The 17,922-nt window shown below is 44.4% G+C and overlaps 1 protein-coding gene across 7 annotated transcripts in view; it reads right to left on the reverse strand.

Annotated features, from left to right (window-relative positions):
- The window catches only part of ATP2B1 (ATPase plasma membrane Ca2+ transporting 1), a 121,543-nt gene that overhangs the window by 51,539 nt on the left and 52,082 nt on the right, over nt 1–17,922 (reverse strand). For all 7 annotated transcript variants that reach the window (XM_075066920.1, XM_075066901.1, XM_075066908.1 and 4 more), the window contains exon 2: nt 13,155–13,591. In XM_075066920.1, coding sequence (XP_074923021.1) covers nt 13,155–13,359 — 205 coding nt within the window. In that variant the 5' untranslated portion in view covers nt 13,360–13,591. The remainder of the gene's footprint in view (nt 1–13,154; nt 13,592–17,922) is intronic.

Below are 17,922 nucleotides of genomic sequence, written 5' to 3' on the forward strand. Positions count from 1 at the left end.
AGGCCATAGAACTATTCTAGGAATTATTTGGGGGAAGACCTTTTAGAAAAAGATCCAATCTTGATTTTAAAATCATCAGTGATGGAGAATCCACTTCAACCTTTGGTAACTTGTACCAATACTCGCACCTATTAAAAATGTATACCTTATTTCCAGCCTGAATTTCTCTAACTTCAACTTATGGCAATTGGATTGTGTTTTACCTTTCTCTGCTAGATTGAAGAATCCATTATTAAATATTTGTTCCCATACTTTTACACTGTAATCAAGTCATCCCTTAACCTTCTTTTTGACAAGCTAAATAGATGGCGCTCCTTGAGTCTGTCACTACAAGGTAGGTTTTCTAGTCCTTTAAATCAATCATTCTCATGGCTCTTCTTTGAACCATCTCTAGTTTATCAACATCCTTCTTGAATTGTGGGCACTAGAACTGGACACAGTATTCATCACACCAGTGCCAAATACAAAAGGTAAAGTAAAATAAGCCCTCTACCCCTACTTGAGATTTCCCTGTGTGTGCATCTCAGGATCACATTAGCTCTTTTGGCCACTTCAATCATACAGGGAGCTCATGATGGTTGTCACCTCCTCTGATCCCTTGGTCTGGTCCCCTCATTCCTGTTCTCAGTTTCCAGTTCAGTATTTCTCCAATATGAGCCATGTTCACTTGGATTATTTTCCATTTTCCATTCCATATTACTGAATGTTTCTCCAATCAGCTTTTTAGGACATCACACTTTATGTAACCAGTACACTACACATGTGCAAGCTTCAATTCACATAATTTCTGCATTTTTTAGGTCATGTTGTGTTACCCTGTTTCTGGGTCATCCCACTAAAATGTTTCTTGTCATTTCAAGTTTGTGTTTTGACCTCAAAACTTCCAGCACATTATCTTTGTTCTGTTTGCAATAGAATCACTTTAAGCAAATCAGCAATTCTATGTAAAAGAAGAATTGGCAAAACCATACTTATGCTAGCAAGGCTTGGCATAAGTGTTCTCTCATACAAACTCATTCACTATCCCTAGTTACAAAATCATTAATGTATAGTTATCAGAGCTTTTAGTTGTACCATTAGCAATTCTTCATTTTTATATTTTTTAGTATCATTCAGTATGTTATCCTATTCTACCCCTGAAGGAGTGTGTGGGTGGGTGGGTATGGAAAACAGAATGACCCTTTTCTGTCAACATTTCTTACAGTCTTTAAACAGGGTTTCAAAGGGCCTTTTTGTTCAATGTCCAGTTTTGTTGGGGAATCACTACAAAAAAAACTTCAAAATACAATGTTCAAAATTTTCCTGTGAAGGAGTGACTCCATTTTAGGGCCTTAATATTTAGTTGCTTTTACCAGTATCCCAACAATATCCATAAGTCAAACATGTCACTATCTGTAAGTTGAGTAACTTGAAGATCCACATATAAGGAGCAATAAGACATTCAAGTTGTGGCTTGCATTCTCAGTATGCTAGTGCAAGCATACAACATGCTGACTAAATGAATGGCACCACGCCCAGGATAGTGAGAAATATCACTAACACTTCCAGAAAAAGCAAGATAATCACCAGCGGACTGCTTCATGACTGAACTGAAAAGACCAAAACACAGGTGAGTAGGCCAACCCCAACAGGTTATTCTCTTCTCTCCCCACTCCACCCCCAGCACTCCTAAGTGCGCACTTATTAATGTGTTGCTAAGAACAGAACCATTTTCTGTAGCTAAACAATAGTAATATGGATGAGGCAGTTGCAGGAGATATCCGTTTCCCTGATACCTAAAGTGAGGATCTGAACATCTAAATAATCGGAGGGGCAAAATCATATACAGTATACAACATCTTTAGGGCTCCTTCTCAGCAAATCTGCTTGGAAAAAAAAACAAAAAACTATCTACCCTTATGCAGATAAGCTGCCACTACGGAGGCATTTGCTGAATGCTCAAGTAGTAGCCTACTTGCAAGTAATAGTACTGGATACTGAAAACAAGCCAATCCCTACTACAGAAAAAAATTCATTTGCAACCTATCCTGTCCCATGGTCTAAACTGACACCAGTCTGTTGGGAATCCCACATGTGGTTAAAGCTGTCTGGATAGTGACTGATTACTGTTCCTCGAGCTGCGTCACTCAGACGCACACCCCAGTTGTAGACTCCCTCATGTCTGACACTCGTCAGTCCAGTCCTGCAGTCTTGCTCACCCAGGCCTTGGAACTAGTGCCACCACCCTCCTGAGCTCTCTAGTTGCTTCAACATGTTCCTTCCACAGTCTGTCTGGTTGTGAGTGATCTGGTTCTGAATTACACCCATCAGGGACAGTGTGATAGTAAAGTAAGGAAACAGACTTTCAAAGACTTTTCTCACACACATTTTACTCTTAAAGCATAAAAAATGAGCAATTTATAGAAACTCTTCAACACAATCCTCCTCAGTGGGATCTCTCACTTTCTGCAAGTCCCTGAATCTGGTCCAAGTCCTTTGAGAGAGGTCTGCCTCCACTTCTTCTAGCTGTGTCTTCTGTTCTTGTGAGGATACTACAGCTTTGGAGAAGTCTCCCTTTTAAAGAAAAGAGTATCTATCCCTCTCTGGTAACAGAAAAAAACCTACAGCTCTCCTAGCCATATGAGCAGACCAGACCAGAGGGAACTGCAGATAGCCCCCGTCCACCATCTGATTTCCATGAAGAGTCCATTCAAAAGCAGAGGCCCTGGAAGTAGCAATCCCATTATTTCACCTAGCGATGATCATTCAGTAGTGCTCCTTGATTGCTCTGTTACAGCTTTCTGAACATGTCAAGTTCCTGCTACAACATGAATGATCTAATCCACTGCTGTTACACTTCTGACTAGCCATCAAAACCAAATGAAATTCCCCATGGGACAGACACATTCACCTAGGATTTAGCCCATGTTTTAGAAACTGTAGCAGCTCTACACCAATGTAATTGTATCAACCAAAGTTTGTATATCACTAGGACGAATGCATACTGGGAATGCGTTGAAACAAAATGCACACCACAGGTAGGTATCCCAGTGTGCCACATGCCCACCATCTGGAGCAATACCTTTTGGGAATTTTCAAGTGAGTTGTGGTAGAATAAGGATGTCCAGGGATCTCTGAGACCTTGGAGTGAGGTTCCCAACATGCAACTTCTCCATCCCATCAGATCATCCATAACCCATAATTGAAAAAAAAATCCCACAAACTTATGCAGCAATTCTCAGTCTCTGCTTATCCCTGACAGAAGCATACAACCCACAGAGCTCTGAGCTATTCTCATGAATATGCAAAGACAGGATGTAAGTATGATGGGGAAGCGAGGATGTGTTTAAGAACAGTTTGCTGAGAAACAATGAAAGTACAATTCGAGGTTGCTGGGGTATTCACAGAACAGTTGCAGATGGAGGAACATCACTTCTGGGTCTGAAAAATGAGCACCGATGATGGGATTGCATCGTAATGCAGGTTTAGGATTACGAACAACAGCTGCAGAACTTTCAGATGTGAAAGGCCACATACCTGGGTCTGTGTGCTGAGCTCATCCCAGCCTTACAGTGTGTGGACACTAGCATGAGAGTGGCATTGACAGTGGAGAAGCGAGTGGTGATAGCATTTTGGAAGCTTGCAATGCCAGATTCTCCATTACTCAGTAACAGTCATTTTCGAGTTGGAAACTACACAATGGGGGCCGCTGTTATGCAAGTGTGTAGGGGTCATTAACCATCTCCTACTACACAGGACTGACTCAGCAACTAGTAGATGGATTTGCAGCAGTGGGGTTCCCAAACTGGGGAGGAGGGGGCAATAGACAGCATGCATATCCTGTTTTGGCACCAGCCCACCTTGTCACAGACTACATCAGCAGAAAGAGCTACTCTCCTATGGTTATGGGGATCACCAGGTAGCTTTGCTGATATCAACATGGGCTCATCAGGGAAGGTCCATGATGCCTGCAAGCAGACACATTCTTCCCAACTAGTAGATTGTCATTGGCTATATTAAAACGTCAGTGGTGATTCTGGGCCTATTCCCTTGCTTCCCTGACTCATGAAGCCTTACGCTGGCCACCCTGACAGCACCAAGGAAGGACTCAACTACTGGCTCAGCAAGGGCAGAATGACAGTTGAATGTGCTTTTGGTAGATTCAAGGGGCACTAGTGTCTACTGACTAGACTGGATCTCAGGGAGAAAAATATCCCAATGGTTAAACGGCCTGTTGTGGCCTGCTTACTATGAGGCAAAGGGGAAAAGCTGCCACTAGGGTGGAGATGGTGTAGCTGTCTGCCAAATTTGAACAGTCAGGCACGGGGGTTATTACAAAAGCTCAAAGTGAAGCCGCGCAGTTGAGGGAAGCTTTGAAAGAGCACTTTAGTGATCAGCCACAGGAGAGTTCTGTGTTAGTGTTCTCTGGTCCTGGAGCTTTGTGTACTGCTAAATATTTATTTATAAACGTGACTGGGTGTTTTCCTGAAGCTATGCTTTCTGTGATAGTTGGTGTGCATTTACAAGTTCTGTTTGCTTTGATTACTGCTATGCATGCTGCAATATTGTTGTGAACTAAAGATAGTGATTCTCCAAAAATAAAAAACTTAACTGAGTGGGAAAAACAATACAGAGAATCAATGTTAAAATTTTGTATAAACAATTTAACGGAGTAAACATTTATGTCCCATTGAGTGCACAATGTAGTTAGCTGTGGGTACAAATACACCAGCCACAGTTCTCATAGATCACAGTATGTGTAGCTGTGGTTTTCCTTGCTGTCCTCTGGTGTGGAGTGGTATTGGTAAGGATGCATCCCACTTCACATTTTTTGGGGTGCAGGGAGCAGCCACCACGGAATTCTACAAGAACTGCAAAAAAAGGGAAGTCTAGGGCTTTTGGACCTGAAGGTCAACCGAGGTCTGCAGCGTGTGAACAAACGTAAGAAAATACTCCTTGTTCTGTTGGGACTCCTGGGCCTCTCTCCTGTCTCATTCAAGTCCTTAGTTCATGATCTGATGCAACACTGCAGGATCTCTTGGAACGTGTACTCTCTTATTCTCATTTTTTCCTCTTCCTCATCAAGGTCAGGCATTCAGTAAGTATGGATCAGACTGCGTCAAAGCCGCAACTCCAGAAGCAGCTGACAAAAACCAGACAGATATGTCACTGAATTTACAGTCACAATGGAAAGGGAAAGCTTCAAAACTTGTTTTCCCTATTTCCATAAACACTTTAATAAGAAATGCTTATTGACACTTCAGCTTTGGAGCACATCAGCACAGCACTGCTTTCCAGCCCCAGCCATGATGAGCATCATCTGCCAAGGGAACGGGGGTGAGTGAGAAGAATTTTCTGCTGCATGAGTATAGGGAAATGTACACTGAATACTGGCACTATTTTCCATCGGTGGTGTTAGCACAGTGGTGCACAAACTTTTCCTCTTGGGTACCTCCCCACCCCCTCACCAGTAATGAAATGTGTCCGCCCCAGCTCTCAGCCCCGAAGGGCCAAGAGCAGAGGCAAAGTGGGGCTGGTTGACCCTCCCTCCTGCCAGGGCCAGCTCTAGGTTTTTTGCTGCCCCAAGCAAAAAAAATTTTGGCTGCCCCTCACCCCAGCCCTGGGCTCTCCCCCCGACACCAGTACCCTCCCCCACCCATACCCCCTGCCACCCCAGCCCTAAGATCACTCCCCCCCTACACTCTCTGCCACCCCAGCACTGGGCTCCCCCCCACAAACGTGACCTTGTTCACCACAGCAATCGCTGTTTACACTTGCAGTGGGGATCAAACTGTTTCTCCTGTTTTTATTTCACTTAGTATAAATTTCACCCCCCCATCCCCCACAACCCCATCTTTAGTGCTCCAAATGCACATGGAAGGCATAGGGACTAACCTCAAACTTTGTACCCCGAAAGGGATGGGGATCTAGTAAAGAGGGTTCAGGCAGCAGAGCGGGTGTGGGGGTGCTTGGGGACTCTACACTGGCAGAGAAGCTGGGTGTGATGTACTCAGGGAGGAGGAGAGGGGGTATCAGGAGGGTTGCACGAGAAGAGATCCAGGGGAAGGGGGAGGGGCAGGAGGAGAGGGCTGGGGGAGGGAGAGTACAAGAGGAAGGGGTTCAGTGAAGGAGTGATGAGAGGAGGTACAAGTGGAGGGGCTGCGAGCGGGATGGGAGGTGCAAGGGCTGAGAGGGTCAGGCACTGACAGCTGCTTCCCCAGCCCCAAAGAGGCAGAGCCGAGACGACAGACAATGTCCCCCAGGTGCCCGAGCCGTGGGGGTCCCCTGGCAGGGCAGTACCCCCCACTGCCCCGCTCGGAGCTGGGCTCTGCCTCTCCTCGTCCAGGGCAGGTAGCGCGGGGCTGAGGTGGGGGAGTGCGCAGTGGGCTGGGTCCGGGGGCAGGAGGCGGCAGTTCCCTGGCAGCTCGGGCTGCCCAGCCACTTGCTCCGTCAGCGCAGGAGCCGGGAGCTGCGCCCCCTGCCCAGCCCCACGGCACCCTGCACAGCCCACTTGGGCGGGGAAACGCCACGCCACTCTGGGGGGACTTGGAACGGAGCAGAGCAGTAGCAGCGGCAGCAGCAGGACCCCTCACCGCATTCCAAGCCCTGCTTCCCTCCCTCCCCAGCTCCTCACACCTGAGCCCCTCTCGCCCCCGCAGCCCAGGCCCAGCTCTGAGGGATGATGCTCGGGCTCCCCAGCAGCAGGGCAGCCTGAACTGCAGTCCAGCCTGTGGCACTCAGGCTGCCGTGAGTGCCATCTAGTGACTGAGCTGAAACTGACACTCCAGTTCTGCTGCAGCCTGAAAGCCTCAGCTGAGAGGGAACATGTTGGTTCTGGGCTGGCTCCTGGTTTTTGCTCCCCGAGGAAAAAAGGGGGGGGGAGTGGGTGTGCCACCCCTTGGAAAGTGCTGCCCCAAGCACATGCTTGGAGCGCTGGTGCCTAGAGCAAGCCCTGCCTCCTGCATGGTGGCTGGCCGAGGTCCCAGCCCTGCAGTGGCCCTCCCTATGCATTCCTCTGTGCCCCACAGTTTGGGGACCATCATATTAGCAGATCTCATTCACAAAGGATACAAAGGCACAGAAGAGCTGCCCAGGCCTGTATGCTGCTAGCTGAACTCACTACTGAGTGGCAGTCTCCTACTGCAGAAAACAAAATAGAGCAGCCACCCCTATAAACCTTTGGGAGAGAACTGCAGGGTCTCTCTCAAGAGGATAAGAGGCACCCCTATATACATGAATGATATGCTCTGCATGCTCCTCTCTATCCCTATGGTATAATTCAAATGGGGAATGAAAACAGATGCCAGTTCTACTTCTACTGAACTGGTCTCTTTGTGTACGAGTAAAATAATGAAGAGTTAATACTTTTTTTTCTTGTTAACAGGTGGATGGACCAGGCATTTTAAAATTCAAACAATGTAAGGAAAAAGGCATGCACACACTTACTTGAGTTTCCTTCCCTGTCATCAGGCTCCATCTGTGTTTGCCTATTGAGATGGCTAGACCATGGCAGAGTCTCAAACAGGTCCTGGTTTGCAGCATGGCGGAGTCCCCTGCCATGTCTCCTCCCTTTTGCTGTTCATGGCGGGGGTCTCCATCTTGGTCTCTTCCAACGTATCCACAGTAGTCTGTGGGGTGCTGGTCTGGTCTCCGCCAAGTATGCCATGCAGTTCCTTGCTAAAGTAGCAGGTCTGCAGCACAGCATTAGATCTACTGCTGTACTCCCTGGCCTTGTGGTATCCCTGGAGAAGTTCCTTCACTTTCACTATACACTGCTGCTTATCCTGTTGTACCCTTTTGCCTACATTTCCCATGCAATCTGGTTGTAGGTGTCCACATTTCTATGGCTTGTCCGTAGCTGTGTTTACACAGCTTCTTCTCCCCGTAGGCCCACGAACTCCAATACTTCCCGTCTACTACAGGCAAGAGCACATTTAGTATCTGTGTGTGCATGGAGCCAGCCTGGTCATTTGGGCAACTGCACACAAGGATGAGCTGCTAGATAGTCTCAGAGCTGGGCAATCAGAAAAGGGCATTTCAAAAAACATGAGAAAAAATTTAAGAGGATGGTGGTTTCCAGTTTCTATGACCCCTAGGCGGGGGAGTATAAAATTGTGACCAGAGCAGTCACTTTCAGGGACTGGGGCATTGTGGGACAGCTGCTGAATAACTGTTAGGATCAACACAGGTGATGCGATATCTACACCTGCACCATGTCAACCTCAGTACCCAGCCATAACTTTATACCACTGGGGAGATGAGTAATTTTAAACAGGGTGCTTATATGTGTTTGAGCGCAGACGCATGCACAAACAGGTTGGCACAAGGGGACTTACACTATTATGTAGCGTAGACTAGGCTTTGGTCAACAGGCAAAATCATTCTTATTCTGTAGATCAAAAAGACAAAAGAATTGACAGTATGGCTTCCTGATTGTAACTGAATGTGTTTTTTTCTAACACAGCCTGTTTCAAGCCCAAGTTTGGAGAATGTTTGTCAAAATTAAATTGTATTAAACCTAATGTGAATTCATTCACTCAGATTGCTCCATTTGTTCTGGTACATGCAGACGTGAACACTAAACTTTAAGTGTAAATCTAACACCACGTTTAGTTTAATGACTAGATAAATTGCTAGTGACTTCAGGAATTAACAGTTGAAATTAATTATAATTTAGTAATTTTAGAAGGCTAATGTTCTCCTACATTGGGAGTAGAACAAAATGATAGGAATATTTTAAGTCACTTGCCTGGGGTGGGTTTATAATATGCTATACACACATTTCAAAAGCCTTTGCAAAAGAAGTCTTCAAAAATAGGAAAGTCAGCGGTAAGTAAACACCAACAAGAAGGTAGTTTGTTCTGGAACTGTTACACACTGAAGTTAAAAATCTAATCAGATTTTATTTTTAATGGAACATGAAACTATGAAGACAACTTCTTCTGTAACAGTTTTCATGCAGCTATTTTGAAAGTCTTTCCTTTTCGGGGCTGTAACTGGCAAAGCTTAGTTTTATTCCCACTTAAAGACAACAAAAGTTCTTAAAGCAAGAAATGTATCATAATAATTGAATGCTAGCCTTCAGCTGTACCTGTGTCTAGTCCTCATTTACAAGTTCTAAGGTCAATTTGAAAAGTACGACAGTACAAAACAATGGAATTTGTATATGCACAAAATTTTAAAGTTTTAAGCTGTGTAACTGCATATTGGTCAACTAATGTTTTACGTTATGGATCTACATGCTGAGTTTAATACCTATGCTGAAGCTGCACAAATCTCAGTTATGAAGCCATACTCCTATGTCTAGGTTCCTTGTTCATGTTTCCTTTTGACGTTAATTTAATAATTGTTACATTACAGTCACAATCTTGGCTTGGTTAGAGGGGAACTTAAAGTTGACCAGCCCAACAGATTATAGAATGCTAGCATTAAGAACCGTGAGGAAGGAAAAGCTTGAATCTATACCTAAGGAAAGAAAGCTTTCAGGGGGAAAAAAGCGAGAAAGTACTGGGATGCAAGGAGTTAACAGCACAGAGTTTGCAGAATGGAAAGACATTAACAGAGAACAGACAACTAAATAGGCCATGGTGATAATGAAATGTACTAGTTCATTAACTTTTAAATTTAATGGAAAAATTCTAATGTCAAATCATTTCATTGTCCATTACTGTTACCAGAGTTGCCAGCTCACCAAGAAATTCTGTGATTTATATACAGTAATCTGGGGTCCTTCTGGGGAATTTACGTCTAAATTGCTGCATGGTACACAGGAGTATACACCACAAGAATGTTTATATCCTCCATTACAGTTACTCACCTATTTAAATAAAGTGATTTGGTGTCTGTCCAGAGCCATATTTTGCTTGGTTTACAGTTATATTGACTCTGTAGAGCCATTCAGTACAACCTTCCTTAGCTGATCAGTTCCCCCTCAGATACACTGGAGAAAGTTTACTGCCAGTATCAGCATATTCACTATACACTACAATAATTTTGAATGTATGGATACAGAGCAAGAATTTAAACGAGGCATAGAAATCATGAAATCCCTTTCTCTCCTGCTCCATTTAGAATAATTTAATAAAGTGGAAGATCATATCTGTGCTGCCAGGCACATACCTTCTCTAGCAGTTTTGATGGCAGACGAGACTGACAATTCCACTAACTTCATCTGCTACACCTGCTGCATTCACTTTTCAAGCAAAGTAGGTACTGCTCCATCATTGGGATAGCACACTAATAGAAGATACAAGAATATGGCTAGCCTGATTGTCTAGTGCAGTAGTTTTCACCCTGTAGTCCATGGACTCCTGGGGGGTCTGGAAATCTTAAACATAGTCTACAAAGAGTCTGTGCCTCCATTTGAAATTTAAGGGTCTGCAAATGAAAAAAAAGGTTGAAAACCACTGGTCTAGTAGTTTGGTAGTCTAGTGTCCATTAAGACCCCCAATTGGCAGCAAAAAGCTACCCATTTCATTATGATAAGTTTCAGGGATTTGTGGCACATTTTCTACTTTGCCTCTAAAAATCATGTAGGACAGCACACAATACAACAAGCTTCAGTAACATGGGAAGTCCTGTAGTGAATAGCTGTGCAAGGTCACACAGAGGATTTGTCTGACATACAATGAGAGTGTACTGAATCTATTCAGCTAGTAGTCTTGCTCATTTAATCTTTCCACTCGTTTCCCATTCTGTGCGTCTTCACTATCCTCCCAACTCCTGTACTGACAGTGCACTGAATGACCATTAAGTGACATTTACGAAGTTTCTGATCTGTGATGTTTCCAAGCATGTATGTTCACTGGACAGTTAAAACTCCTCTCAAAACCTGGGTTAACTCTTAATTCTCCTACTATCAGGTTACGTGGCTGGAGGGTATAGGTTAGAACTGGGGCTCCATTTTCTCTCACTAGAACTTGCCTATTTAGCAGCAAGAACACAGGCAAAAGTCACTTGATTGTCAGTAGTCCTCCAATGTCCTTCCCACAACTCTCCTCAACGATAGACAAATTCTCCTGCAATTAACACAAATAACCTGGAAAGAATCCAAGTGTTTCAGCACAGGGAATCATGGGGTATGCTCCCAGACTCATGGGCAAGTGCAGAAACAGTAATGCGGGTAAAGTGCAAGCATCCCCACAGCAAAACTAGGGCACTAATCATGCAGATTAACTATGCAGTAAAGAGATACCACAAGACACTCCACAATTTATACCACTAAGAAGTTTCACTTCATTGCCAGTGGAGTGACAAAGAATGCCCCAGTGGGGAAAGCAACATAACAGTAGGTCCAGGTAGAGGTCAAAGAGATTAGTTCACTAAAAGAGACAGGTAGTGAACTGGTGCTGGAACAGCCTGTTTGGACACACATGGTAAATCCCAAATCTTGTGCCAGACGAACAACCCTTGACAACTAGTTTCAAACTTGTTAAGTTTTCCCTACAAGCCATGGTTGTGTTCATGATATCCCTACCCCTTAAAGGTTTACTCAGATCACAAAAAATAAAGAAAATTGGAATTACTCATTAAGATACATTTATCACAATGTATAAGAAGTGTCCTGTTTAAGGCACAATTTTTATTAACATTCAAGTTTATATTTCTACAATGCTACCCTTCTTTTCATGAAACAAACAGTTGTATAACAACTTTTCACCAGTATCTGAATTTAAGACACAAACGATATCAACTGATCTTTTCATCTGCTGCAGTGGCCTACACAAAACTGTCTCCACTGCATGGGCTTTTAATCATGCTAAATGGTATATTGTCTAAGATATTTATCTGTTCTTGCCCTCACCTCAGACCAGTTTCATCCTCTGTATGTCCTTAAGTTTATATCCTGTTTGGTAGTCTACTAATGTTGTGCTCTGGCTTGGAATATTCCAGATGTCTGCTAGCACAGGAGAATAGGAAAGACATCCTCCCCCCGCCACCCCACTTTCAACACCAAAACATCCAATGCTCTTGCTCTAATATCCCTTGGTCAATCTGTGGGCTGCTGGTTAGCCAGACAGTAATAAAACTCTTACAAGGATTCTTAAACTGGTAACAATAAAATGACTGCTAATATGAAGTTGCATAAGTGACCGATGTGTGGACTATGGCAGATTGAAATACGAGTACAGCAGGAGTTTTTTTGCATCATCATGCAGTCATTCTCTCAGCTTTAAAAAAAGCCTGCATTTTCCTCTCAGCACCACTAGTCATATTTGTAATTCATGATACTTTATTAGAGTACTGAATGATATAGTCAATGATGGTTTTGTAGAATACGCAAATCAGCAAAAAAAATTGACAAAAGTTGCTCAGAGATACTGTAAGATTACATAAGCCTCATGTGTCTGTTTGACAAAGTTGCAAAATTCATCCATTAAGTTTTTCATAGTGATTTATCACTTTCACACTCACGAACAAGCAATTTGCAGTGAACAAATCTGAAGTACTGTTAAATCTGAAGTACTGTTAAATATAAAAGTTTGACAATTCTATTTACAACATGTAAATATGCTGGAAAACCGTTGTCTTCAAACTTAGAGCAGGTCAAGTCCATCCTGAGGAGATTACTCCATTTTGCCTGAGCAGCAAACAGGCTTCTCGTCAGGATTCAACAATAATGAAGTAGACAAGGAAAAATGTATAAAACCAGAACAATCTGCAGTCATAATTCCCTCATTTAGGCAAAATAGTTGAAATAAGAGTTTCAGAGGATGAAGACAAAGTAATAAATGCAGTGTTTCAGATCCTTCAATTTCCGAGCATTTTAAAATTTAAGTTTTCAAAAATGTAAAATTTAACTCAAAACATTCGTTGCTTACACTGCAATAGAAGGGGTCCATGCATTAAAACATTCCCCCTCCCCCATCTTGGGCAACAGATGAGCTCATATTGGCAATGTGTAGTTGATGTATTGCTACAATCTGTAACTGAGAATGACTGTTTCTGAAATCTTGAAATATGTGACTTTGTATAATTTTATGTCAGTTACAAAAATTGGTCTAGTTAACAAACCTTGTTATTCACTACCATGACAGATCATCATAATTCTATTCTTACAACAGCGAACACAAGCTAGCATTCTATTTAATTATTTATAACCACATTCAGAGCCAAAATAACTGATCTAATTTAAACAAAGATCTTCTGGACACATGCTACCGCAATACACTTACCTTCATTTGGTGAAGTTTTCAATCTTGTACAGATAGCATAGACATCTCCATAACATTCTTGTATTTTATGCACTGCATCTGTAGATCGCAGTTCCATAAGGGCACGGAGCTCTTCAAGCGAGATTCCAAAATCTCCATGATTAGATTCTTTTACAGAGTTTTTTACACCACTGTATGCAACTGAGTTGTTAGCCATGTCACCCATGATGTATACAGTCCTTAGAATGAGGAAACAATTTCCAAAAAGGAACAAAAATTTTGACTTGATGTACTTCCAAAAGTAAAATAAATCCTTTAGATATGAAGACAGTCAGATGAGCAGATACACATCACCCAAACAGAAGAGTGAGACATCAGCAACCTTTTCCAGAGAGGAATCTTGAATGTCTTCCCATCGTTAGTTCCTTTTCTTCAAGTTAATCTATGACGTGTACAATCTAGGGAAAGAATATTAAAAGCCATGATTTATAGCTGACAGGTTTCAGAGTGGTAGCCATGTTACTCCTCATTATTTACAGCTGTATTTTCAAATCTCTTAAACACGATATTGGAAGAACTTATTTAAACAAAGTTACATCAAAATAGCAAAAGCATACATTACACTGATGCAGTATTAGATGTATAAAGCTTCAACCATGTCCTTCAAATCCCTAAGACCCATGTCTACTTGATGCCTACCATAAATTGCCAACAGTAATAGCCAGTCATCTAGTCAAAGATTAACGGTTCTTGCTTATGTCTTGAATCTCTAAGGTCTGTGAAATTGGCACAAAGGCTACATAATCTTTCCTGGTTTACACATTCTTGGTACCCACTACCCTCAATCCTCCCTGCACTCTCTCCATTTGTTACACCCACTTGCTTCTTATGTTAGTAAACTCTTAAGAGCTGGGATTGCCTCTTTCTATATAGATAGTATCCAGCAGTATTGAGTTCCACCTTAACATGGCTTCTGGATGGTACTCTAATAAAAACCAACAGCTATAGAAGCATCGGAAAAGAAAGTTTCCACAGTACCCATATGTTTTCATTCATGAAAGATGGCATTACTGTGTTAAGACTGTGGGAGTGTGAAAAACCTGCTCAGGTCCTAGAATCCAGGGCTTAGTAGATGTCTCAGAGAAAACTTATGACTTTACGAGGCTTCTTCCATTCACAACTAGTCAGATAACCCTCCACATCTCCATTGGGCATCCTTGTGAAGTTTGATCCCTTCAGTGTTCAGGTAATACTGTATCACTACTTGGACAAACCTCATTCCACCAGCCTCTGAAGGATCTTAGCTCTAGTTCACCTGGAGAATAGGTTTTGGTTACAAACTTATATCTTCTGCTGGATACCATAAAACACTCTCTCTGACCAGGCCAGTTTATACATTCACTTGATCAAAAATAGTCTGCTTGCTTGCTCGCTCACAGCGCACTGAATATAGTTTCTTCCCCACAGTATTTTTTTGAAGTATCATGCTTTTACACAAGTTGTTACTTCCTTTGATGCAAAGACACTGCAATTGAAAAAGTAAATATCTAGACTTAAGGGACAGTATCAAGATATTTAACCATCTGATACGGCCTTGTTTCCAGGTACCCAGAAAAAAGTGAACTGCAGCTAGATCTCAGACCTGAAACAAACTGCATTTTAAGAAATCAGATCTGAATAAGCCCTCTGAGCCAGCTTTCAATGTTCATCACTATAATTACAATAAATAATGGAATGACAAAAGTAGTTACTCTTACATTACACTTTTCATCCAACTCAGAGTGCTTTTCAAAAAAGCAGGCAAGTATCATTATCCCTTTGCCTCAGTTTCTCCACTGCAATGTGATTTGTCCAAGGTCACAACCAAAGAACAAAAAACCCAGGTGACTTCTATTCCTAGGACGGAGCTAGATGGCACCTTAGGTCCAGCTAACTGGCCTAGTTTGGATCCTATCTTTCTCAAGTGTTTTAATTCCCAGAATGTGCTTCTAAGGATATGTTTACACTACAGGATTATTCCGATTTTACATAAACTGGTTTTGTAAAACAGATTGTATAAAGTTGAGTGCACGTGGCCATACAAAAACACAATAATTCGGTGGTGTGTGTTCATGTACCAAGGCTAGCGTTGATTTCTGGAGCGTTGCACTCTGGGTAGCTATTCCATAGTTCCCCGCTGTCTCCCCCGCCCACTGGAATTCTGGGTTGAGACCCCAATGCATGATGGTGCAAAAACAGTGTCGCAGGTGATTCTGCGTAAATGTCACCACTCATTCCTTCCTCCGTGAAAGGAACGGCAGACAATCATTTCACGCCCTTTTTCCCTGGCAACCATGGAGCCCGTTTTGCCTTTTGTCACTGTATGTGTACTGGATGCCGCTGACAGAGGTGGTACTGCAGTGCTACACAGCAGCATTCATTTGCCTTTGCAAGGTAGCAAAGATGGTTACCAGTCATTCTGTACCATCTGCTGCTGTCCTGGGTGCTCCTGGCCAGCCTTCACTGAGGTCGGCCAGGGGTGCAAAGACAAAAATAGGAATGACTTCCTGAATTAATCCCTCCTTTATGGTTTATCTAAAAATAGAGTCAGTCCTGCCTAGAATATGGGGCAAGTGTACTAGAGAATTAGTGTATCAGAGAACCAGAGAGCACAGCCGCTCCGTGTCAGATCCCACAGAAATTATTAGCTGCATGCCATTCGGGGGGGGGTGCCCCTGCAACAACCCTACCCATTGCTTCCCTCCTCCCCCAACCTTCCTGGGCTACCGTGGCAGTGTCCCCCCATTTGTGTGATGAAGTAATAAAGAATGCAGGAACAAGAAACACTGAGTTTTTAGTGAGATAAAATGAGGGGGAGGCAGCCTCCAGCTGCTATGATAGTCCAGGTAGTACAGAATCTTTTTTCTTTAGACATGAAAGGGAGGAGGGGGCTGATGGAACTCAGCCTCCAGTTGTTATGATGAGGACGGTTACCAGCCGTTCTGTACCATCTACTGGGAGTCATTCCTATTTTTACCCAGGCGCCCCCAGCCGACCTCATCTGAGGCCAACCAGGCGCACTCACAGGATGATAAGGACAGCTATCAGTCCTTTTGTATAGTACCGTCTGTCACCAGGGAGGGGAGGGTAGAGGATGCTGCTGTTCAGTGCCGCAGCACTGCATCTACCAGCAGCATGCAGTAGACATAGGGTGACATATAAAAAAGTCAAGAAAAACATGGTTACTCACCTTTGTAACTGTTGTTCTTCGAGATGTGTTGCTCATATCCATTCCAGTAGGTGTACGTGCTGCGCGTGCACGTTCGTCGGAAGACTTTTACCCTAGCAACTCCAGCAGGCTGGCAGGTCGCCCCCTAGAGTGGCGCCGCCATGGCTGGTAATATATACCCCTGCCAGCCCGCCCGCTCCTCAGTTCCTTCTTGCCGGCTACTCCGACAGTGGGGAAGGAGGGCAGGTGTGGAATGGATATGAGCAACACACATCTCGAAGAACAGTTACAAAGGTGAGTAACCGTGTTTTCTTTGAGCGATTGCTCATATCCATTCCAGTAGGTGATTCCCAAGCCTTACCTAGGCGGTGGGGTCAGAGAGAGAGGTCACAGTGTGCAACACGGCAGAGCCGAAGGCTGCGTCATCCCTGGACTGCTGGACCAGGGCGTAATGGGAAGCAAAAGGTGTGCACGGAGGACCAGGTCGCTGCCCTGCAGATTTCCTGGACGGGTACTCACGCCAGGAACGCCGTCGATGATGCCTGGGCTCTAGTAGAGTGCGCAGTTACATGGTCTGAAGGGAGACGCACCAGGTCGTAACACGCCCGTATATAGGACATCACCCACGAGGAGATCCTCTGCGAGGAGACTGGCAACCCCTTAACTTGCTCAGCTACGGCAACAAAGAGTTGGGTGGATTTACGGAACGGTTTGGTCCGCTCTGTATAAAAGGCGAGCGCCCTACGCATGTCTAAGGAGTGTAACTGTTGCTCCCTGCGAGACGAACGAGGTTTCGAAAAGAATACGGGTAGGAATATGTCCTGGTTGACATGAAAGGCCGAGACAACTTTGGGGAGAAAGGCGGGGTGCGACCTCAGTTGTACTTTGTCCCGATGGAACACTGTATACGGGGGCTCCACCACGAGGGTGCGCAGCTCTGACACGCGCCTAGCAGAAGTGATGGCCACCAGGAATGCTGTCTTCCAGGACAAGTAGAGGAGGGAACACGTAGCCAGCAGCTCAAACGGGGGGGACATAAGACGACAACACCAGGTTGAGATCCCAAGAGGGGCTGGGTGGCGACCTGGGGTAAAGACGCTCCAGCCCTTTAAGGAATCTAGTCACCATCGGGTGTGAGAAGACAGAGCGGCCGTCGCTCCCCGGGTGGAAGGTGGAGATAGCCGCTAAGTGAACCCGGAGAGAGGATACCGCCAGGCCTTGCTGCTTGAGCGACCAAGGTAATCGAGGACGATTGGGATGGAAACATCGGTGGGATGGAAGCGCCTCTCCGCGCACCAGCACGTAAAACGTTTCCATTTGGCTACGTATGTCGCCTCGTAGACGGCTTCCTACTTCCCAGAAGTACCTGCCTCACTGGGAAGAGCAATGCAACTCGGACCTAGTCAGCCACGCAGGAGCCACGCTGAGAGGTGCAGCGACTGGAGGTCCGGGTGACAAAGCCGGCCGTGGTCTTGCGTGATCAGATCCAGGTAAAGGGGCAGGGAACAGGGTCCGCTACCGACAGGTCCAGCAGCAGAGAGAACCAATGCTGCCGGGCCATGCCGGAGCGATCAGAATCAA

Source organism: Chelonoidis abingdonii, chromosome 1 (assembly GCF_003597395.2).
Source record: "Chelonoidis abingdonii isolate Lonesome George chromosome 1, CheloAbing_2.0, whole genome shotgun sequence".
NCBI lineage: Eukaryota > Metazoa > Chordata > Testudines > Testudinidae > Chelonoidis > Chelonoidis abingdonii.